Here is a 24,402-nt window from a genome sequence, read left to right on the forward strand (position 1 = left end):
ACACCAAACAAAAACAGATCATTTGCAATAATTGCCACAGCATGAGGAAATACAACAACCAGCACAGGCGGCTATATGAGGAGTGGCTTGCTTAAAATTCCACTGAAAGTATTGCCAGTGACAATCAATCTAGTAGCAAGGAACAGCAAAGTACAATATTAGAATAGTTTCAGCCATGTTATTTTGCTGAGTGTTCTGTATTTTATAATTATTATTATTATTTTGTTCGTATAATAATATATTATATAATATAAATCTCCCTAATTTGAGTTCAACATGTTTACAGAAAGATAATATCATTTTATTTGTTTACAGTTTGCTCTAGAGAAAAATTTGTGTCGTATTTCTGAACACTCACGGCATTTTAGCAGTAAGAAGCTGCCATACAGATTATTGAGCTGAATCTTGACTACAATCTATTTACAGATTTACAATCTCTTAAAAAATTTAAATTAGATATTTTGCCCAAATGACACAGCCCTATATATATATATATATATATATATATATATATATATATATATATATATATATATATATATATATATATATATATATTATACATATATACAGTTGAAGTCAGAATTATTAGCCCCCCTTTGAATTCTTTTTTTATTTTTTTTTTATTTCCCAAATTATGTTTAACAGAGTAAGGAAATATGCACAATATGTCTGATAATATTTTTTTGTACTGGAGAAAGTCTTATTTGTTTTATTTCACCATTTTAAGGTCAAAATTATTAACCCCTTTAAGCTATATTATTTATTAATAGTCTACAGAACAAACCATCATTATACAACAATTGGCTATTCACCCTAACCTACCTAGTTAACCCAATTAACCTAGTAAAGCCTTTAAATGTCACTTTAAGCTAGAAGTGTCTTAAAATATATCTAGTAAAATATTATGTACTGTCATTATGGCAAAGATAAAATAAATCAGTTATTAGAAATGAGTTATTAAAACTATTATATTTAGAAATGTGTTGAAAAAATCTGCTCTCCGTTAAACAGAAATTGGTAAAAAAAATAAACAGGGGAGTACTAATAGTTCAGGGCAGCTAATTGTACTGACTTCAACTGCATATATATAGTTGCCATTAATTATGATGTGAAGCAATAGTAATAATACAGAATAACACAATTCATACCAAATTTAAATTTCATATAAAATTATAAAATTTTAAAAAGATTATTGACAAATTATGGAAATATCAGCAAATAAAGTAAATTAAATTATTCTCTTAACATTTTATTTTCTCAAAAATGTTCAATACACAACAATCTGAACATTTTGCACATATGAGTTTGCCAAATGTATTTATACATGTACATTATAATGTATTTTTATTTCGATATCTTTATCGTGTGATCTTTTTACTGTTGTTGCTTCTATATATGATTATTTCTTCTGTCAATTAAATTAAAACAAAAAAATTAAAACAATTGATGCATTGTCATCAAAATAAAACATAAATAAAAAAAGCTCATTTTTATTCTGATTTTTGTATTTGCAAGTTGTTACCACCTGTACACTGTGCGAACAGCCATCATATTACATTTACATTTAGTCATTTAGCAGACACTTTTATCCAAAGCGATATTACTGCGCTTTCTCCTAATTTAATTGATTCTTTATGTGATGCACACGGTTTTTTTCACAGTAATTGTCATTCTTTGTGGTTGTTCTGTATTTACAAATACAACGAATACATTTCTTTTTAAACCAGCCATAAAAGCACAGGGAAGTGTATGCTTATGGAAATTGGTTTTGATTTGGGCCATTTCAGTTTACAGTTAACAGCTTAATAGCCAAATTGAATGCAAATGTTTCAGCCACAGAGAGATGCAGAGCTGAGCGAAGACGAGATTTCACAGCTGCGTCACCGCCTACATACAGTACTTTGTTGACAAAAATATCCTAAGAAAATGACCGCAGAATGACTCAATTACCATCTACAAAATAACAACACACCACATTGAAGATATAACAAATAAAATACCAATTTCACCACCAATACATGTTCAATTCAGTTGTTTCATACACAATAATAAAAGTTTTTTCTGCGCTGCAAATCTTTAATGTTGTTATTTGCATATCATTAAACTAAATTATGATTATTAATAACAGGCAAAGTATTTTTATAGAGCAAATACGTAATCTCTACAACAATCCATAGACATAATAGTATTATACATACGTAAATCACTGCAAAATGTCGCGTTTTTATTAAAAGTTATTCCTGAACTCAGTTTACACTAAAATGTAACACTTCAACCTCTTGCATTCCAGCCAGGAAATCTGACTTCTCGCGGGATCCTCCAGATGAAATATCGCGGAGGCAAATCTAAGAAAGGTGGAGACTTCGGGATAACTTCCTGCACAGTACTCTTAAGAAACATACCTCATATTTAAACAACAGGCCGACGTTTAAAAGCAAGTCGAATGGATTAATAGCGCCAATAAACTCGCTAACAAGCACTTCACCAACACGATTCCACGCACAAGTAGGATTTACGGCTAGCATCCAGGCTGCTAGCTAACATCAGCTACCAGGACGGCAGATTGTACACATCAGATCAAGACGGTCTCGTATCGAAGGACAGTATGGGTGAGTTTAACTTGCTTCCTATGGGTCACCTAAAATGTCACTCAGCGTTTCAGCTGCCAAGAAATCAGCAGGGGCGATTTGCTTTAGCGTCATCGTGAAATAAGAAACTGTATCCAAGTTGAATAAAGAAAAAAAAACTTGTGATCGGATGAATATTTGACTAGGCGCCAGTGTCGCAAACTGGCTCGGCTTGTCCAAACCAGTAAATTCCAGGCGTTTTGCGTCAAGATTAAAGCCTCTCTGCCCTGAGTCTACTGCTGTATTGTTTACCTTTTAGATGTATATGCCTCTGACTCAGTTTGATGGTATTTAAAAACTGTTTTTTTTCTAGTTGCAGCGGTTCAGCTTCAGTGAAGCCCCCCCTTAAAGGTGTACTCTGTCATTTTTTTGCTGACCAATACAATTGGATGTTTGGAGCAATAAACTGCTCTTTAGGGATATCTCAATAATGTTTATATACACAAGATGAAGAGTCAACTCCATGTCGTTTCCCTAGAAAAGGCATTTTATTTATCACTGCGCGGGTCGCCTGCTTATGGGCGCAGTTATGTTTGTATCACATGACCTGCGTTACTACTATTGGTGAAGGGGTCATCACTAGGCATGTACAAGTTTCGGACGGTATGATAACCTTGGATAAAAATATCAAGGTATTGTGATTACTGCTCTAAAATAGGCATGGGATAACAGTTTTCAAGGTATACCTTGGTTTGGGAAAGTCAATGTTTTAAAACCGCCAACATTTTCTGCTTAACTGTTTCCAATGTATATGTAAGATTTTTTTATTTACATTTTTTTTTGGACAACAGTATCTCCAGCAGAAAATATATGCAAAGATGTCGTTTTAAATCGTAAAGAAATTTGTGTTTTTGAAACTAATGAAGACAGCAGAAGCCAATGATTCATTTGAATTATTTAGCCTGACATACTGCTCCAAAACACTTTAAATGTATCTAAAAAATAAAACATTTTGTGTTTAAAAGGGAAAAAGTTATTGTTTTTTACCCAGACATTTAAAAAGAATCTATTTTAGAGCAGCAATCACAATACAGTGAAACCGTGATATTTTTTATCCAAGGTTATGATACCATAAGAACTTTATACTGGCCCATTCCTACTCTAAAATAAGTTATTTTTAAATGTCTGAGTAAAAAAAGTACTTTTTTATCCCTTTGAACACTATATATTTTATTTTAGGAAACATTTACACTAATTTGAATCAGTAAACATGTCAGGCTAAATAAAAAAAATAAATAATTGACTTCTGCTGTCTTCATTTGCTTTAAAAACACAGATTTGTTTATAACATAAAAAATCATAAAAAAAATTATGCATATACCGTAGGAATGGTATAACAGAAAATATTAGCGGGTTTAAAACCTTGACTTTTCCAAACCATGGTAAACCTTGAAACTGTTCATTGTCCCATGCGTAGTCATCACATAACTCAAAAATATATAATGCACATTTTGCATAAATAGATATATATTTAAATGTAAATTATATATCCATTACGAATATGTTGTGATTCATGAGTGCTTACTGTTTATTTTCATGTTCACTTAGCATTATGGAAGCTTGATCTTTGCCCAACAATGTTTGATGTTGAAAACTTAACTAAAGTGTAACACAAGACTTTTATTGACATTTTTCATTGCGTAAAGCAGTAAGTAAAACATTAGGACATGGAGGTAGTTAGACATGAGGCGATAACCGTTTTCAAAGTATACTGCAGTTGGGAAAAGTCAAGGTTTTAAAACCATCAACAATTTCTGCTATAGCGTTCCCAAGGTATGTTTAAGATTTATTTTTATGTTTTTGTTTTTTGTTTTTTAGAACCACAGTATCTCCAGGAGAAAAGATATCTAAAAATGCTATTTTAAATTGTAAAGAAATCTGTGTTTATGAAACAATTGAAGACAGCAGAAGTCAATGATTTGTTTGAATTATTTAGCCTGACATGTTTACTGTTGCAAATACTTTAAATGTTTCTCAAAATAAAATGTATTGTGTTCAAAGGAGGAAAACTGTTGTTTTTTTTACCCAGACATTTAAAAAATATATATATTTTAGAGCATTAATCACAATATCGTGAAACTGATATTTTTATTCAAGGTTGTCATACCGTCAGAATCTTATACCGGCCCATGCCTAGTGCTAGCAAAGACAAGGACTTCGCTTTGACTCCCAGGAAAAGCAAGAACTGATGTGTAATCGGAGTATTTTTGTGATGACTAAAGTCACCTAGATCTCAAATTGCTTGAGGGTGAGAAAATCTGTCACTATTTTTAAAATATCTTTTGCCACACTACCTCTATAATAACAACAATAACCAGCTTCAAAATCAAGTCCACTGGTCAACAAATAAGGGTAACAAAAACCAACAGCGAGTACTTCAGGGTTGCCTGCAGCTTCAATAAGTAGCACCTTCCTTGCCAGGCAGGTCAGGTAAACAAATGTTAGTGGAAAACGTTAGGTTGGTGCCTGTTCTGTACCGTCACACTCTATCAAATGACACTGCTGGTTTGAATAAAGTGCAAATGTTTCTACAAATGAGTCTAGTGCAAATCCTCTTTTGGGTTGGCTTCATTTCCACATTTGCACTTTTGGATTTTAAGGTTGTTTTCTGTTTGGTCTGTGGCTCATATGTGTAATGTTAGTAGCCAGAAGTGCCTTGCACTTTCAGAAGTGCATTTTTACTAGCTGTTGTTCAAAACTCTTTTATTTTGTAGTCTTTTTTTTTGTTTCTTACTCATGTCATAATCTGATTTATGTGTATTTGGTAAAAGCAGCTCCTGGTATAACACTCCAGGGCAGAGTTTTTGATCTCAAACGCAACCTTCTTGAGATACAAACTGAAGTGAAAGATGTGTCAGAACATGTCCTGTTACAGTTTCACTTAAAGTTTACTCTTCACTGTGGTTATGGATTTTTTTAGTTTAGATGTTGCACAGGGCATAATGGTCATTTGTTTTCCCAGCTGTAGGTTAGAGTAAACATGTGGCTGGCAGGCAGGTTGACTTCATGGCCTTGAGTGCTCTGGAACAATAATTCATCATAATGTCACAGAGTTATGCAAACACTGGATTCGAAACTGAGGCCATCAGGAAGTTTGGAGTGTGTTGGAGTTGTGTGCTTTGCACAGGTGCAAGTGGACATTGCTTGGTCATGTTAGGACTTGACTGCACATAATCACTGGAGCCATTAAAATATGAGACTATTTCTCACAGATCTCTGGTATCAATGGGATCATTAACAGTGATCTGCTGTTTCTTGATTTTGAGAATCTCACTGCTCTACAGATTGTTATGTTTAACATTTTAAATAGTGGCATTATAACTTTTAAGTCCTTAGTAGTAGTGCCTGTCACACAACATATAAAATTGAACATAAAAGAGGATGTTTTGAAGAATGTTGGTTACTGGTAACCATTGACCTCCTATGTGTAAAAATAATACTGTGGATGGTGGATCTTTTGTTTTCAACAAAAGCAAGAAACTCAAACAAGTTTGTAAGGCTGGGCCATTAATTGGCGGCTAATTTCATGCGCATTTTGGCAGTGAAACCGGCTCTGTAATCAGCAGTAAATCTCCAGCAGCTGCTTTCAGATGGAGCGGTGTTAACTACACTGAGACAAGATATGCAAGAAATTGCAGACCTGAAAATTGAAAAGTCATTTTTTTGTTTCCACAGCTGTTAGTGTTGTGTCTTGGTAAACTATGACTCTGTGTTGATGCTGGTCAGAAAGCATGTGAAAGTAAGTAACACATTTAGGCCCAATCTCAATTCTATTTTTGTACCCCTCCCCATGGCCCTTAAAACCGAGTGTGAAGGGGAAGGGCTTCAAATTGACCCCTAAGAATTGGGACACCACTAAAGCACCTGCACAAATCATTATGTCATCGCGATCACTTGCTTCATTCTTGCTTCATATGAGATCAGACAATCGCGACTGCTGTAGTTATTCCAGTTGTGTTATTTTAGTTATTTATCTAAATGGCAATAAGATCGTAACTGTACTACGTATTTACACTGCCATATTTATCTATGTAAACAAAAAACGACATTAACATTATAAAAGACACTGTAAAAAGCTCATTTTCACCTACTAGATTTTTCTGACAGGGTTTTTGAGCATATACAGGAGTTATTATTATGGATTATTGTTAGCGAAATTTAGTTTTTTTTTTTTTTTTTTTTTAACATGACGGTAAAACACAAACCAGTTATAAATGTATTAAAACATTTGCTTGTTTGTTGTAAAAATTCATAATAATGACAAAAAGATACTAATTCGTGGATCTCTCCATGTTTCATTCATGCTGCTGTTGTAGCTGTTGTATTCTTGGAAATTTTCTTACCACTGGGTTTCGAGTGTGGTCTTTAAAAATCTTCTTTCGAGGGGGTATATACCCCTTCCCCTTAGCCCAATGCCAGGGCTATTCAATTAGTTTGTCATGGGGGCCGGTTCATGTAAAGCATCCCAAACGAAGGGCTGGAGAGATATAACTTGCTATATGAGTGATGACACAACAGCATATAAGAGCCCATATGCTGTATATTTTTGCTCCTTAAGACACCCATGTTGGCTTTTTCTACATTAAAATGTTAATATATTGTATTTTGAAACTACATAATATTACAGCATTGTACAATAGACTTTGGTACAAACATTCAAATGTTGTATTTCATAGCACAACAAAAACAGTGCATTGAAGTAGGCTTCTTCTACATTCAGACACATTCATATGTTTGAACTGGATAACAATTAGGGATGCAACAATTATAGATTTTGGTTGTATGATTGTATAGTCTGAAGATAATCATCATGGTTTAATCTAAACATGGTTTCACTGTTATCACGTCTAATGTAAATTCAAGCTTTATATTAGGTAAGTAGCTATTTAGATTAACTGTTGTTGCCATCTGCGTTCATGCATACATAATCATTTTAATAATAATTTGTCTAACATATTTTTTGTTTACATTGCACAGAAAGGCACACACAACTACCACTGCATGCGCCCAGACAGACGCAATCGCATCGCTCCGCTGGCGCCCGCATATTGTCATATATTCTTACATTAGAAATAACAAACTTGCAAGCGGAAAAAAACGTGATATGGGAACAGCTGCTGCTATAGTTAATCCTGTGTGTGTGCGTGTGTGTGTATTAGCCTCGGTGTACTTCAAACTTAAAACTAGCCCACAGGCAACTTGGTATTTTGCAGCGGTTTCGTTTCGTTCCGAGCAACAGAAATGCGGCTTAGAGAAGACTTTACAATTAATAAACTGTGACGAATTAAAGCCAAGTTATTGCTTATTATTGCATCCCTATTAACGATATCAGTGCATTGTACAAATAGCCTTTTCTACAAACATGTTTTCAGCTGCCCGCACCACTCGCTTATGGTGACTCACGCTCTGTGCAGGCTTTGACTGCAGCTCATGCTGTTATTAAACAGACGCACATAACTTCAAAACTATAGCGGCCGTTTGTCAACTGAACTACATTTATTTTTGATGTCTTGGTCACACTGTTTGGAGGGCCGGAACAAAGTGCCTCAGGGGCCGGATTCGACCTGCGGCTGCCAATTAAATAGCCCTGCCCTATGCCTTCAAGCTAAAGAGGATTGGGACACCCCTACCCCATTCACTGGAATGAGCAAAACGAGGAGTAATAGTAAGGGGAAGGGCTAATGCTGCGTTCACACCAGACGCGGAACGTGCAGATAAATCGCGCTATTCGCGCGTAAATAGCCGCGTGAACATTTAAGGTTACTCGCTTAATTCGCGAGTCAAACCCCGCTTCATTCGAAAGTCAAACCCCGCTTCATTCGCGCGTCAAATCAGCTTCATTCGCGTGTCAAATTCACTTCAGAACAGATGCGGATTCGTGTGATGGGCAGGACTTCTGTCTGCCAGGTGACTCTAGCTTCGTAGCTAAATGGCTAACATGGATTTTATGAATAAAATAACAGTGTTTATGTGCTTTATGAAGGCTGAAAAACAGTGTCGATACGTTTAGGGGCGTGTCTGAGTCCACTACATCCTTTTAGAGGTGCATCCAGCTCTTTAAGCTCAAACTCCTCCAGAAACTTAACCTGGCTGACGGAGGCTTTCAGCGGTGCTTCTGACTGAGCCCAGCCCAGTTTGATGAACTTCTTGTCGGTGTCGGCTTGAGGATTTCCCCTGGGACATCGACAACAGGCGATACGTCACAATCACGCCCCCACAAGTGCAAGCTCCTGATTGGTTAACGCGGCGCGAATGTGTGCTGAAGTTCAGATTTTCGAACTCGAGCGACTTGCGCGAAATGTGCGTTAAGCGCGTCAAACGGGCAAAATGCTCAATTCGCGCTGCGCCATTCGCACGTATCATGCCATTCGCACCGCGCAATTTGCGTCATTCGCGCGTTTGCATTTAACATGTAAATCACTCGTACTTGACGTGCGTTCCGCGTCTGGTGTGAACGCAGCATTAAGGGTAGAATTGGGGTTGGGCCTTAATGTTTTTTAAACTGTTTACAGTTTCTGCTGTAGAGTGCCCCCTGGCCTTAGGAGATTTACTGCTGAGTCATGTTTGCCTGACAAGATGTGAATGAGAGAGTACAGTTTTTGCTGAAAACCTGCCGGGGAGTTGAAATCGGGGCTAAAATCATACAGTCTGAACTTAGCATTACGCTTTATACAGAGAAGCTGTCTTGAAATTATTAGTCTTACTATGTCATTATTTGGAAAACTGCCACACCCCCCTAAAAACTGGTATCAGTATCGGCGAGTACCTGGATCGGTACTCATACTCGGTCTTTTTTTAAAAATGGTATCGGTGCAACCCTTTTATTTATACACTAAAAAGCTAATATGCTGGTACAGTGCAGGAGATGCAGACTACTACTCAAATCTCAAAAAGCCTTGTTGATTAATGTAAACAGTTGACAGGGTTAAACTTTTTAAATATGCCAAGGGATTAACTTTAATGTTGTCACATATATCCACTCAACAGATAAGATTAAAGAAATTGTTAAACATTCTTTACCCACAAAAGTGTATACCGGTGCAAAAAGTGAAAAGTTATTGCATATCATTTAAGCAAGCGTTTTATCTTTTGCAACGTTTGTCATTTTGCTTACATGGCAGATAATTGAATATTCATTTGATGATGTCATGATTATGCTGTTGTCCTGACAGTAGCCAATCCATTCATTGCTTTATCATGATTTCAAGGATTGTTCGATTTGTTCTGCATAATAAACACAAGCACACGCAGTAATCAGATCAGACCATCCAGATTTTTTTAAGATAGTCCGTAAAGCTTTTTGTAAAATCAAAGTAGCCAGAGGTCTGTTATCATGATTAAAAGATCTGGGATCTGTCAGATCATCTTAGATGTTTTAAGTGAGGTATGAGGAATGGACCCGAGGGCTCCTCTGGCCTCTGTGAATAAGCATGGTGTGACTATTTTCATTCAAACTGACAGCATCATATTTAGTTCTCTTAGCGCAACTCACAGCCATTCTGCTGTATGTTTTGCAGAATAGAACAGTATATAGTATAGTTTACAGTTCTTTAAATGTCAATCGCTGTTTGACGTATGCAAAAAAAAACAAGGCTGAAAGTATGTGTGGAATCTCAGCAGCCTCTCCCTACACACTGAGTCTGACTACTGCATTGCTATCTTGTAAAGAGATTTTAAAGAAGGGCATCTGGTTCACATGAGAACTGGAGTATGTTTAAAAATCTCAGGTTTTGTGTTTCATTGATATTAATAATTGTGAGAATCTCAGACAAATTGCAGAATATGTATGTATATTTCTGTTCAACAATTACATTTTTATGTACTATTAATGAAAAAAGACATCAGTGTGCGCACATCTAAGAAAATCTTAAAGGCAGGTACTCGATAAGGCATGGGCCAGTGTAAGATTTTGGCGGTATGATAATCTTGGATGAATATCATGGTTTCACGGTATCACAGTATTGTGATCACTACTCGAAAATAACTCGCTTGTATTGTGATCACTGTTCCCCCCGTAATATATTTGGTACCAGTATTAGATTTTTTTTGGATCTACTTTTGTTGTAGATATTTCCTTTCTGCTGAAGATACTGTTGCCCTAAAAACTAAATAGAATACTGGTAAGAAACTACATATGTAAAAAAAAAAAAAAACCTGAACTATGCCATAGGAACGGTATAACAGAAAACTTTACCACGGTAAAGCTTATGCTTATTCACAAATAACCTAAAAAACATTTTACAATGACAATGGTGAAGTAGAATGTAAATGTCAAAGTTCATCAAAGTAACATCAGATTATTTAATTATTCTAAATAACGTTAATAATTAAAGTATGTTGTCTCTTGAATGTGTTTATGGCTATTTTTTATTATTATGCTGTTGTATGTCATTATTAGGCATGGGCCGGTATAAGATTCTGACGGTATGATAACCTTAGATAAAAATATCACAGTTTTGTAATTATTGTAACTACTGCTCTAAAATAAATGTCTGGGTAAAAAAAGCTAAAACTTTCCCCCTTTGAACACAATATATTTTATTTTGAGAAACATCTAATATTTTGTAGCAGTAAACATGTCAGGCTGAATAATTCAAATGAATCATTGACTGGAGATACTGTTGTCCTGCAAAAAAATGTAAAATATAAATCTTACACATACCATAGGAACGGTATAGCAGAAAATTTTGGTGGTTTTAAAACCTTGACTTTTCAGTATACCTTGGAAATTGTTATGATCCCATGCCTATGCTCGATCAAGCCAAACAAAATACAAAAAGTAAACAAAATTGGCACACTGCCACTTTACCTCTCAAAATAAAGTTTTATTGGTTGTGTGACCTGATGAAGACCTTGTACTGTAGGTCGAAACATTGTTCAGTTAATTTGTCTTTTGAAAGCTAAAGTGGCAGTGTGCCGATTCGGTTTACTTTTTTTATTCATTATCAATCCCATTATATTTCTGTGATATACTGCACTGTTTTGTAGAAGATACAATAATGAATTCAAAAGTAGTGTATTGCACACACACATTTCTTAAAACAATATATTGTGCAAAACCATTTGTCTTGCAAACTAAACAAATGTTTAAATGTGTTTAATGAACTTGAAACGTGTACTTTTACAGCAGTATTCCTTTTACACTATTAAAATACTAGTTAATTTCAACTTAAACAAGTGTAATAAAGTTAAATATGAAACCAAAGCTATCTTCTGCTGTCAGGGCATTTAGTGAAAATTAAGATGAATCGATCAGTGGTTCTCAATTACTGACTTAGTTCACCTCACGGTTCTCAGATATCCAGCTTGATAAATGTGATCTTCCTAAATGAACTGTTGCTACAATTGACAAGGCTGCAGTGCCTACTACCTGAACAGGGAAAATTGTTACTTCAGATTGTATGTTTATTTACAGATTTGCTCAACACCATTCTCTGCAGCATCTTCACACACAGATGACAAGTGACATAATCTATAATTAGCTCTGTAAATAAATGCAATTTAAAGTGTAGTTTACACGACGCACACTAAAACCTAGAGCCCAGTGAATCGGAGATTACAACAAATGATGTTTTTACAACCCTATTTGCTGAATTAATAATAAAAGAATGTTTTCATTAACACATTCACATAAATGAGTTAACTGTTTTGGGAGTTAACTGTGTTTTTAATACAGTTTTAGAACAACTTGCAATGCAACTTGCATTGTCGCTCTCCACTCAGGAAATACAACCCATTTGGTTCATCCCACAAGCTTACGAACTGTGTGTGCGAGTCTATGTCGCCAGCTATGTTTGTTCACTTGGAGTGAGCCTCCGTTAAGTGCGCCTGCACAGCCGAGAACTGTAAAGGCTTTTATACTTTACACGCTTACGGAAACGCGAGCATTTCTCATGTGAGATTGCCAACTATGCAGACAAATATCAAATATCGTAAATTAGAAAAGGTTGGTCAGTTAAATTATGCAATGGTAAGTAATGTTTGAGCAATAATTCTCCAGTACTGATAGCAGAACCATTATGTCAAAGCTTATCGATACTTCAGTCTTTTATAATGAAGCAACGATACAGATAAAGTAGTTTCGGTACCCATCCCTAGTTATTGATATATATTAAGCCCCTCACTCTAGACTCATGTTTTTTTAATTTTGGTGTCTTCAGTAGTTTGTTGTTCTTGTTTCATCTCCATGTTTTTCTGCACTCTGGGTAAATGCTAGGTTATTTGAACACAATATCGGGTAAAATAAGGACAAAAAAAAAAAGACCATATTTAACCCAACATTTGGGTTTGTCAATATTTAACCCAATTTGAGCATAGCATAGCATTGTTAGAGTGTGACTTTGAAACAGTGGTTAGTTTAGTGTTAACGCCTTGGGGACAAACTAAGGGTGCACTCACACCATGTAAAGTTGCCTTGAACCGGGCCAAAGCACGCTTGTCCCCCCTCCCGTCTCCCCCGACGGCCTGCAGTCGCATTACATTCGGGCCTGGGCACGCTTACCTCATCGATGATGCGCTGGTCAGAAGCGCTCTCGCTCAGCACAGTGGAGATTTCTTGGGTTATGTCGTTTGACATGCAGTGACACACAGTCAAGTATTTCGCCGAACAGATCAGCCGCTTTTGACGCTCATAAACAATCATAATGTCCTCGTGCTGCAGGAATTAGGAGGTTTGGTAAAGGTGCACAGCTGTCGTGCAGTGAGGGGTTTGCGTCTTTAATAATCTACGACAGTTTGCTTTCATTGAACGGTAAGAATGATTAATAAATCCATATGAAACAGTCCCTTAAAAGTCACATCTCGCTTTCAGTTTCGGGCTTAGGCGCATTTTGCACTCACACACACACAAGTGTACCGCACTCAGGCTTACCTCTTCCAATCGGGCCAGGGCCAGCCAAGTGAACCGTGCCTGAGCCCGATTCAGCACACACACACTTCTCAAACGATCCGGGAAACGGGCCTGGGCACGGTCGGATAGCATAGTGTGAGTTCGACCTAAGTAACAATTCAAAGCGCATATCAAGCTGCATGTACATTGTATGTATGGTTAGAAATTTCATGATGTTTCTAATAAAGAATTTTGCATCAAAATCTTTGAATGAGCACAATTTTGTTCACAGTACGTGTGTGTTTGTGTCGACCAGGGTCTTGATTAGCTTAGTCCAATCTGCTTCAGGGCACTGTGAGGTTGAATTCAAATGAAGTCCCATATTAGTTGCTCTATTTCTTCCAAGCTCATGTCACATATTGATTGTATGTGTGTGTTTTTGTTCAGCTTAGTCATTTTTATTTTGTTAAACCACTGACCTATTTAACGTCTGACCTCTTACTCTGGTTCACTGCACACACGATTCATCTGTCATGGACTTTTATGAATAATACTGTATATGCTCTGAAAATGTAGCAGATTTTTGACTTTGTCAGCATGTTATTTTTAGAAATAGAATCGCTTTTTATGGTTTAACATTTATGTTCACAATCGAGGACTAGAGCTATGAAGTCATTATTCTGCCACTAATTAGTCTTGCATAATCAGACTTTTGACTGTAGGCAAACAATCTGGGCTAAGAGCTGTCCAATGTTAGAAATTTATGTCGAGTAACCAACCCCAGTTTTATTCATTTATTTACATGTAAAAATATTCAGGTACAAAATGGTTGTACTGTCAATATTAGCTACTTTCTATCCACCCTTTTTTATGCGCATTTTCATTCTAAAACACCTTAACCATTTCAGTATTAGTATTATTATATTATTAATTACCTCCAGAACTGTGAAGAGCATTTTTACTCCAAGTTTTACGCCTTCAAACACCACCACACGTTCATTGCATGTCAGCATTGTCTTCTGAGGCGCAAATAAATTATTAAATAAAGAAAAGTTTAACGCAGCTTCTCCAACCGCTGCAAATTCTGTTTTTACTGTTGATATTTGGCACCAGTTTATCAGGAAAAAACTATTTTGTTCTCTTTGACTATTTGGATGGAAACGCTGCTTTATGTGTAAGTCTTTTATATGATATTTCAGTTTTATGTATAAATTTTATTTGCATTTTATTATGGAAACAGCTATTGACAACCCGTGTTAAAATATAGAAACTGAATACGTTTCGTTTCTGGTCCGAAATATCTAAAATCCGTGGATTGGATCAAGTAAAAATATTATTTTGTTTTCACCTTCAGAAGAAACAAGTCAAAATAAAGAGTTTAAAATGGAGATATTTGGACCATAAACAAGATAAAAAGCTTTGTTGCATTAACCATATACAATTCTGTATAAATAATTAAATACAATGAATATCTGCTTAATCTTTAATTAAAATCAGCCTTTAATCCAATGTGCATGCGTATTAAATTCTGTGTACAAGCTTGGAACTTTAAACTACTGCACAGTTGACATAACCTTTAGTTGCAGCTTTTTTTAGTTGCAGTTTTGTTCCATGCAGAAACATGGTGTGGATATGCCTTCACAAAAAATTTACCGTGCTGAATTAAAGCGAATTAATAGTGAAATCGGTTAATTGTTGTATTCATAATTATTTTGTATTCCTTAGTAGTTTATTGTTGTTGTTTTGTCTTGGTTTTTCTGCACTCTGGGCAAATGCTAGGCTATTTTTTAAATAAACTTTGATTGATACATATTGCAGTATGAATACAGTTTCACAAGGTGGTTTAAATAGCTCTATTTGACAGTTTTCTGTGGAGTCCTTAGATAGAGAAATTAAAATCTGAAAAAATGTCAACAACAAAAAAACTCAGCATAAATCAGCCAGTTTTTGTTCCATAATTTATAGAAGTGAGGAAGTAGCATTTATTGAATGTATGAACAATAATGTATTTGACTATGTATCATGAATCAATTCTATTGCAGGGTTTTATACATTAGGTAAAAAACCTGAAGCAGTATAAAGAGTTAAAATAGTTCTCACACACACCTGCCATTATTTACTTGTATGCAATTTGCAAAAATAACGGATTATGATAATGATACAAAATTATAGTAAAACTATCCAGTGAAAGCATTATAGTATGTGTTTTTATATCTGTAAATGTTCCCAGAGATTTGAAGTAGCTCCACCAATGGCAATATATTTAAGGGGTAATTTTAAAGATTGCACTGCTTTTTGGATAAAACTTGAGTAGTCATTAAGGCCTTCTTTCATGGATTCCGGGCCGAAATTATTCACTTTTCTCTTCAGTCTTTTGTATGATTTCACTGACCCGGTATATTCCTGTACTCTATTCACAAATAGGCAACTGTGAGAAGCCTCCTTATAAGCAAAGCTATAAGAGAGTTTGGCTATCAGAATGCAGAGAAGTAAATGACCTAATCTGTTTTCCTTTCTCAATGGCTGCAGAGGGAATAAGAAGGAATAAAAGTTGCATGCTCTGGATCCGCATCTCATGCCAAGTCGGCCAACTATGTCATTATGACAATTTCTGCAAAGCTGTGCTCAAATCAGGATGCTTTGGCAGGCGAAAACTGAGAGGCTAAGTCAGCAAACTGTAATATAACATGGGATGCAAGAAGCAGCCAGTATGGTTGTTTTACTAGACACTTTTATTTTCCAAAATCCTGACCTAAGTTAGCACTCTATCTCTCTTGTAGTGGCATTAGCCAACAGCACAGCATGCATAAAAAAAGATTTACTTTCCCTGTGCTATGTAGCCGTTTCCATTTGGGTTGCATGATATTGGAAAAATCTGATATTGCGATTTTTATTTATTTATTTTTTATTTTTTATTGCGATTTAAATATTGCATTAGGAATACAGTTTCACGAGGTGGTTTGAATAACTCTATTTGACAATTTTCTGTGGAGTGTAAGGCCCCATTTACACTAATATATTTTAGTTTTAAAGCGCATAAGTTTTGCTACAGTTTGGTTACGCCTTCCGTCCACACTACATCGGAGTTTTCGACTACTGAAAACTGAGCTTTTTGAAAATGCTGATGAGGCCCTTTTCTTTTAAAAAAATGCTGCTGCTCCATTTCAGTGTGGATAGGAGAAAATGGAGACATCTGAAAACGATGGCATGGCTGCAGATATTCGCCTTTGTGATTAGGGCTTTTTTCTCAATATTAAGTGCACAAATTTCAGTCTTGCACCCTCAAAGTTTAGACTTTGCAAGTTTGCAAGTTTGATCTGGAAAACAACCTCCAGAAAACATGTTGAGTAAATCTTCCAATAAAACTTTGTAAGCTACTTTGACTTCATTCGCATCTACCTGCTACGTTGTTTTACTATCTCAACAATTGACCTTATTTTTCGTGCATAAGCGGACGCATCCATTTGAATTTTTTTGGGCTCAAGACTTCCTGTCTCATTCACTTCCATTCATTTTTAGATGTTAAAAATGGCTCGTTCAGCTGCTTGATGTTGCAAACTGATTTTTTTTTATTATATTATTCTGCTCTGCCTGTATATTCATGAAACACACTTTATTGTAAAGTAGTTTGACCATTTTTTGTAGTTTATTATTCTTAGTCATTTCACCCATTGGCAACTAAATCGGAAGTTCTAAAACAACCGCAAAAATGAGCGCACTTCCGCATTGAAGAATAAGGTCAATAAAATGAAAACATGATATAACTTAACAGACAATAAAAATGTTGGGGTATCTTGTAGCTACACGTTTATTTCACCGTCACTGTAGGCATATTTGTAGAAATAAAAATAAAAAAACATTTATTTAAAAAAAAACTGCTAGCCTTTATTTTCTGCGAAAAATACGAAACGTATCCTGCTCTTTAGCTTAATATTAGTTTTAATATTTAATAATGGCCATTATAAAAGTATAACGTGCAATAAGTTTATACAATATTTGAAGTAAAGGCAAGTGATCAGTCAAATGTGCAGAATCAGTGGACTTAATATGTTAACTTATCTTTGCGCTCAGCAGAAACCTGTTACCTGACAAAAAGTAATAGATTTAAAAGAGAGTCGTTAGGTAGTGACAAGATGATTTAAATATCAGGTTTAACAACTATAGTGAGTTGAAATCCAGCGGTAGATCCTTAATGAACTGTCCGATGTGCGCTACTCTCATCTGGGGAGGTGTGCTTAAAGCACCCGATGACTGCCTGGAGCGCAGACGTGTGCATAAGCTGCAGCGCATGCCAGAGTGTGTGTCTGGTCACGTGATGTGCGTTTTAGCTGTGTAGTGTGGTCGGAGATCTTTTCAGAAACTTTGTTGCAAAAATTGTCTATATTCTGTATAAATAATTAAATACAATTAATCTTAGCTACACCTAACATCATTATGGTTATATTATGGTATCTATTATGGTCAAAGTAGCAGTGACTTTACAAAGCGCATGTGTTCTGTGGCTCCTAGTCAACTATAATTTAGACTCCACATTACAGATCTTGCGATGTGACTATTGCGGATGCGCACGTTGCAGTATTGATGCTGAAACAATGCATTGTGCAGCCCAAGTTTCCATCCACATATTTTTATGTACATCTTGTATATTAAATAAAAAATGCTAAAATGCGCATTGAACTTGTCAGATCAGACAAATGCACGTAAATTGCAATGGAAAAAAATCCGTTTGCCAAATAAATTCCCGCATGCGCATCTAAAAAGTCTTATGTTTTTTTTTTTTCAACCTAACATATAACAGTGTTTCCTCTAGGATTTTTTTCTAGCTGTGGTGGCAGACCTTTTACACAGATCTACCAACTACCTTTGGCGTTATTGCAATGACAAATGGAGAAATGTTGTGAGCACAGTATTACTAGTCGAGATCGCATTTATACAATACGAAATAGCAAATCGTTTTGCTTGCGCGCCGATTTTCTCTGCTCGTGCACAAAACCTTTTGCACACCCCCTCAAACTTACACTGCTCAAGCGCAGATCTTCTTGTGCACTCAAAATAAATGCTGCTGAAGTGCAATTTAGCGCATTTATGTAGTGAGTATGTCTCCAACACTAATTAGATTTGCTAGAAATAAATATCAATGTCTCCAATAGACCTACAGAGCGGCATTAATGCGTCCTAAAGTAAAGTGAAATGGCTATAAAAGTTGTTGTATGCAGAACCATGGACTTTTATCTACAAATAAATTCAAATTATGGAAACGGTGTTCATCTTTACTGAAAGTGTTTGTTGGCCCTCATCCATATGTCAGTCAGTCAGCACGTAACCTTAAAGGGTTAAACATATAACACACAGCACTACTACGATTACAGAAAAGTTTGCGCTGTTATAATTAACTTACCTTTTAATAAGTTTTGGTGCAATTATAACCCACTATTAAAAACAACAACAACGACTTAATGTTTTGAATGGGAAGCTGTAATGTAGCCGTAGCGGGATGCATTTTGGTGTGGCGCCCTGCCATGGAAGAGTGAATGTAGGGGAAACCATGTATGATAATCAAATAGGACAAACCAGAAGACTGACCACTTTATAAATATATCTAAAATGTTGTTTTGGTCATTCTATTATCCCTCAGCCAAAGCCCGTCAATAAAGTGGTTCAGTATTATTTTTTGTTTTTTTTCTCACAGAAATGTCTTAAGCAGCTGGGCTACCAAAGAGAGTGTGCTTACGCCATCAAAAGCCATTATATTTCATCTTCATTTTCTGAGGTACAAGAAATGTATTAAATAAGAAAAAAAGGCCTACAGTGGCTTCTCCTACACATCGAATTCTAGCTTTCTTTTTGATTTTAGGCGCCAGTTCATAAGGAACTGGAAGTGATATTTTTGTTCAGTTTATCCCATTGGATGCACACCCTGCTGAATTTGCAAATGATTGATGCTGTTTTCTGGTTTTGTCCATAAGTCTAATTCATGTCTTTGGATGGAAATGTAACTAGTGACATGCTAATGAGGCCTTTGGAGTGAGTTAATTTGCAAGTTCTTCTTTTTTCATCTCATCTTTTTTTTCTTGGTTGGAAACAGGGTCAAGGCTAAATTGGAAGCAAAACCAACTAACCACAGTTTATGGTGGTTTGACATTATGTATAACTTTGCCTTCTGCAAATTGAACCAAGAAGAGGAAGAGACAATGACTGAGGTAGCCTCATAAGTATCAAATCAAATGAAGGCTGCAGATAAATCCAAGTGGAGAGATGGCAGGGTTAGCATTTGCTCAAATGCCTGGGGTTGTGTGTTGGCCACGTGTGGTTTAAACTTGATTTTTCAAAGAGCTGTGACGTTTGTTGAGATTCCATTGAATTGTTTAATGTTTAAAGAAATATTTCACTTCTGGCAAAGGCCCATCTAATATTAACATGCATTTTCATATTCGGTGATAAATTATATGCAAAAGATACTTCTTTTGTTGGTCATCTTCAGCATAGTGTTTGAACCACAATTTCAAAATTTGTGAGGATAGTGCACAGGTTTCCTCCTCAGATGCAGCATGACCTGAAATATATCATGACCAGTGTTTGAATTGAATTGCTTATTCTGCTTGTGTTACAACAGCTCAAAACACTGGATGTACAATAAAGAGGTCTTTACTAATGCAAGTCACTCCAATACACTGCAAACAGAGGCCACACCACATCTGTATATATTTTAGCTGCTGTAATCACTCACCCCCACTCACCATTTGGCTCCTCGTGTGCTGCTGATCTATAACCCAAGTGTGCACGTGCATCTTCCTCTGCTTGTAAACTCGGAAAAAAAAAATCACACTTGGTTTCGGGTTATGAGATCGGCTAGATCAGCGAGGATCGATTGATCCATAAAATGTGATTATTAGCCTATACAGATTTCCAGCGCATCTCTACTTTAAAGTTTAGTTTTTTTTTTTTTTTGCTAAAGATTTTACATAACCACTGTGTGAATGTTAGGAGCAACGAAATTAGTTGTTTCTGATGTGGACCGTATCGGTTTAGTAATAGATCATAACCAGTTATTGAGTATGTAATTTATCTCATATGCGCCATGTAGCAGTAAAATACTATGGCAATGAAGGTGAGTAATTAAAATGCAGAAACTGCACAATTCACTGCGTGTGTTTGCTCGACAGTCACTAACTGACACTAAAGTTGAGGCAGAAGCCCCTATTTCACTGCAATTAAGAAAATGAAAGTAAACTCCATTTTTCTTTCTCTCTCTCACTGGCCTGTTTGATCTGCTGGCATGACGTTTCCTTTCCTCTCGGCTGTTATAGTGATACTTGCGGATCCAGACACGAGCATGTCTGCAGAGTGAGTTTTCTCCACCGCATCTATCAAGGATCAGCTGTGATCGCTGCTGCCGTTTGTCAGTGTCACTTATAGGTGAACAGCGCCAGCGCGTCCTCGAGCAGGCCTTTTTATTCTGCACGTGACCAATCAAAGGTGTTTAACCAATTCACCCGACAATGCTCAAAAAACAGAATAATATTACATTTGTTTATTTGCTTGAAATGCTCATGTTGTTCTCTGCATGTACTTTATTTTTTTGATACATTTAAAAAGTGTTTTTTTAGCAATTCAAATTAAAGGTACAGTACATATATCTGACTGCTTGTATTAAATGACAGAGAGAGAGAGAGAGAGAGAGAGAGAGAGAAAGGGACACACACACACACACACACACACACAAACACAAACAAACAAACAGCATCCACGTGGATGCGCTTGCTCGCTCAGGAGCGATATTGTTAGACTGTGCGCCCGCTCCCTTTCAAATTACACTGATTACCGACCGCTTCCGCACTTTATTCGGAAATGTATTCCTGCACCGCAAGATATCTGGTCGGCTTCCTCGGAAATGCAGACCTCTTGTTTGTATTTACACGCCTCCCTTCTCGATTGGTTGAAACCGGAAACACTGTCAAACTGCAGGTCACTTTTTTATTTAATACTTGTCTCCTATTTAAGTGCATTGTTTTTTATGACGGTATAACGGTATAGAAACTGACAACGTTGCTATTTTTAAATCCCGCGGTATACCATATTACTGTATTACCTCCCTAGCCTAACCTCTAGTAAATGTAACATTCAAACATCATCCAATATCATTAAAAATGATTGTTTATTATTTTTATTATTATTGTTAATATTAATATTATTATTTAGTTATTCTTTATCGAGTTAGCACGCATGTAGGCATGCCTACAGAGTAACAAGAAGTATTAGAGAAGTATTGACATTAAGCATGACATCTGGTCAGAAAATGGATAACCATTTTCAAGGTATACCGGGGTTTGAAAAAGTCAAGGTTTTAAAGTTTTCAGAATTTTCAGCTATACTGTTCCTAAGGTATGTGTACGACTGTTTATTTAAGCTTTTTTGTTTTTGTTTTTTGGACATCAATTCAATTCAGCTTTATTTGTATAGCGCTTTTACAATGTAGATTGTGTCAAAGCAGCTTCACATAAATAATCATAGTAACTGGAACAGTGTAGTTCAGTTTTTAGTGTTTAAGTTCAGTTCAGTTCAGTTCAGTTTAGCTCAGTTCAGTGTGATTTAAATAATTACTGAGAGTTTAAACACTGAAGAGCAAATTTATCGATGCGTAGCTCTACCAATCCTGAACCATGCGAGCCAGTGGCGACAGCGGAGAAGGAAAAAAAACTTCACCTGATAGGAGAGTGAAGAAAAAAAAACCTTGAGAGAACCAGACTCATTTGGGCACGACCATTTTAATTTCTCCGCTGGCCAAAAGTCTTGTGCAGAGCTTCAGTCACCGCGGTGGAGTCTGGAAGCTGGCCTCAGTGAAGACTCGTCTGTCCCTGGAGAGTCGCTGGAATCAGACTCATGTTCTCCACTCCTCATGACCATCAGCGCAGCAGCAGCTCAGGATATGGCCTGGTCCCGGATATGGAAACCTTGGGATCATCTCGTCGCTGGTCTTGGATCCAATCAGTGACTCCGCATAATCTGAAAACCTCGGTATGAGTATCCACAAGTGGAAAAAGAGGATAGAGAGATTAATTAGCGTAGCTGCTGTTCATAGTGTATATAAGCAAGATGCAGAAGCCTGTGTGGAACCTGCTAGGTGATGCATTGAGTGTATGCTTTACTAAACAGATGCGTCTTTAATCTAGTTTTGAACTGGGAGAGTGTGTCTGAGCATCGGACGTTATCAGGAAGGCTATTTCAGAGTGTAGGAGCCATGAAAGAGAAGGCTCGACCTCCTTTACTCGATTTTGCTATTCTAGGTACTACCAGAAGCCCTGAGTTTTGAGATCTTAAAGAGCGAGTTGGATTGTAGCGAGACAGAAGGTTGGTTAGATAAACAGGAGCTAGATTATTTAGAGCTTTATGGGTGAGAAGTAATATTTTAAATTCAATACGAAACTTAACAGGCAGCCAGTGTAAGGAGGATAAAATTGGGGTGATATGATCATATTTTCTAGACCTGGTAGGAACTCTGGCTGCTGCATTTACTAATTAAATGTACTAATTAAAGTTTGTTATCAGTAACATCAGTATCTCTAGCAGAAAATATGCCATTTTAAGTTGTAAAAAAAAAAAAAAAATCAAAATTAAAACAAATATAGACAGCATAAGTCAATGATTTTTTTAATTATTTAGCCTGACATGTTTATTGTTACAAAATCCTTTAAATGTTTCTCAAAATAAAATATATTGTTCAAAAGGCAACAAATTTTATTTATTTTTTTAACCAGACATTTAAAAACAATATATGTTAGAGCATTAATCACAATATCGCAATACTGTGAAACCGTATCTAAAGTTATGAATCTTATACCGGCCCAAGTCTAATTGACAGGTAGCATTATTGTTGCATTTAAAATAGTGCTGCATAATACAATGAAATAAGCTATATTTAATTGATGAGTGTTGCAATAATAATAATTAGCTTTATCTTTTTTAAAAATCTTTTATTTATGGAATTAACATGCTTAAACAGGATTTTTAAAAAAATCTAATTAAATTTAATTCAGATTAAACAAAAACTAGGTCAAGGTGCATCCAGTCACTGCTGCGGACCATCTTTAAGCTGATAAAATCAGTGTGAATGAAGCACGATACACATTCTTCATCATCACTATGATGGCCTGAACTGGTTTATTTAGCCTTTCTTGATAGATTCTACCCGCAAAACAGTTCTACAGAATATGCAGGCTACAGGAAATTTACTTTGATGCTTACAGCTGTATCACAGTTGTTTGTATAAATACTGTGTGCCCAGACGTAACCAGTCTAGGTAGGGATGAGATCCTGTCAAACATGCTGACCTATTGCCTGTGTTTTCCATGCTATCTCTGTCATGCATGGCTGTGTAAATACCCTCTGTCAACAGAGCTTCTGTGTGCTCGTGCTGCTGATCACATTCTTCTCAGACTCATGCAATTCTCACAGTCAAATTTAGCACTTTTTTCCTAAGGCATTGTTTCTAGTGTGATTCACGTTCCAAGTCTCTGGAAGTGACTGGGAGATGTTTGTGTCTGGGTGTTTGTGCTAATGATTGGGTAGCTGAGAAATGCACATTTGCTGGGACATTGTTATTTTTGTGTGTCCCGAAGTTTGGTGGACACCACAACTTCGCTTGAATACGGTTATTCCACAGCTTCTGGGAAAGACTTGAAAGTACTTTCTCTGTTGATATAATGATGATATTTAAGTTTTAGGCTTCGTCTCCATGAAAATACCTAGTGTATTTTGATCAAACTTTGTTTATAGACTGTGCTCTGCTGGATTTTTGCCCAGTCAATTTGAAGTTTTTGCTCAACAAAGACGTCAAACAATGGTGGCTGTAAAGGGCAAGGTCTAGATTTCCACATGGTTCTTCACTGGTATTGGAGCGGAATGTTTATTCACTCTTTAAAGGTCAGAATGAGCTATATTAGGCAT

The 24,402-nt window shown here is 36.2% G+C and overlaps 1 protein-coding gene across 2 annotated transcripts in view; it reads left to right on the plus strand.

Moving 5' to 3' along the window:
• The first annotated feature begins 2,355 nt into the window (after positions 1 to 2,355).
• The window catches only part of cd2ap (CD2-associated protein), a 117,913-nt gene continuing 95,866 nt past the window's right edge, over positions 2,356 to 24,402 (plus strand). Inside the window, 1 exon segment of one of the 2 annotated variants that reach the window (NM_001008583.2) lies at positions 2,356 to 2,612. In NM_001008583.2, coding sequence (NP_001008583.2) covers positions 2,609 to 2,612 — 4 coding nt within the window. In that variant the 5' untranslated portion in view covers positions 2,356 to 2,608. 2 annotated transcript variants of the gene reach the window in all.

This window comes from Danio rerio, chromosome 20, assembly GCF_049306965.1.
Source record: "Danio rerio strain Tuebingen ecotype United States chromosome 20, GRCz12tu, whole genome shotgun sequence".
Classification (NCBI taxonomy): domain Eukaryota; kingdom Metazoa; phylum Chordata; class Actinopteri; order Cypriniformes; family Danionidae; genus Danio; species Danio rerio.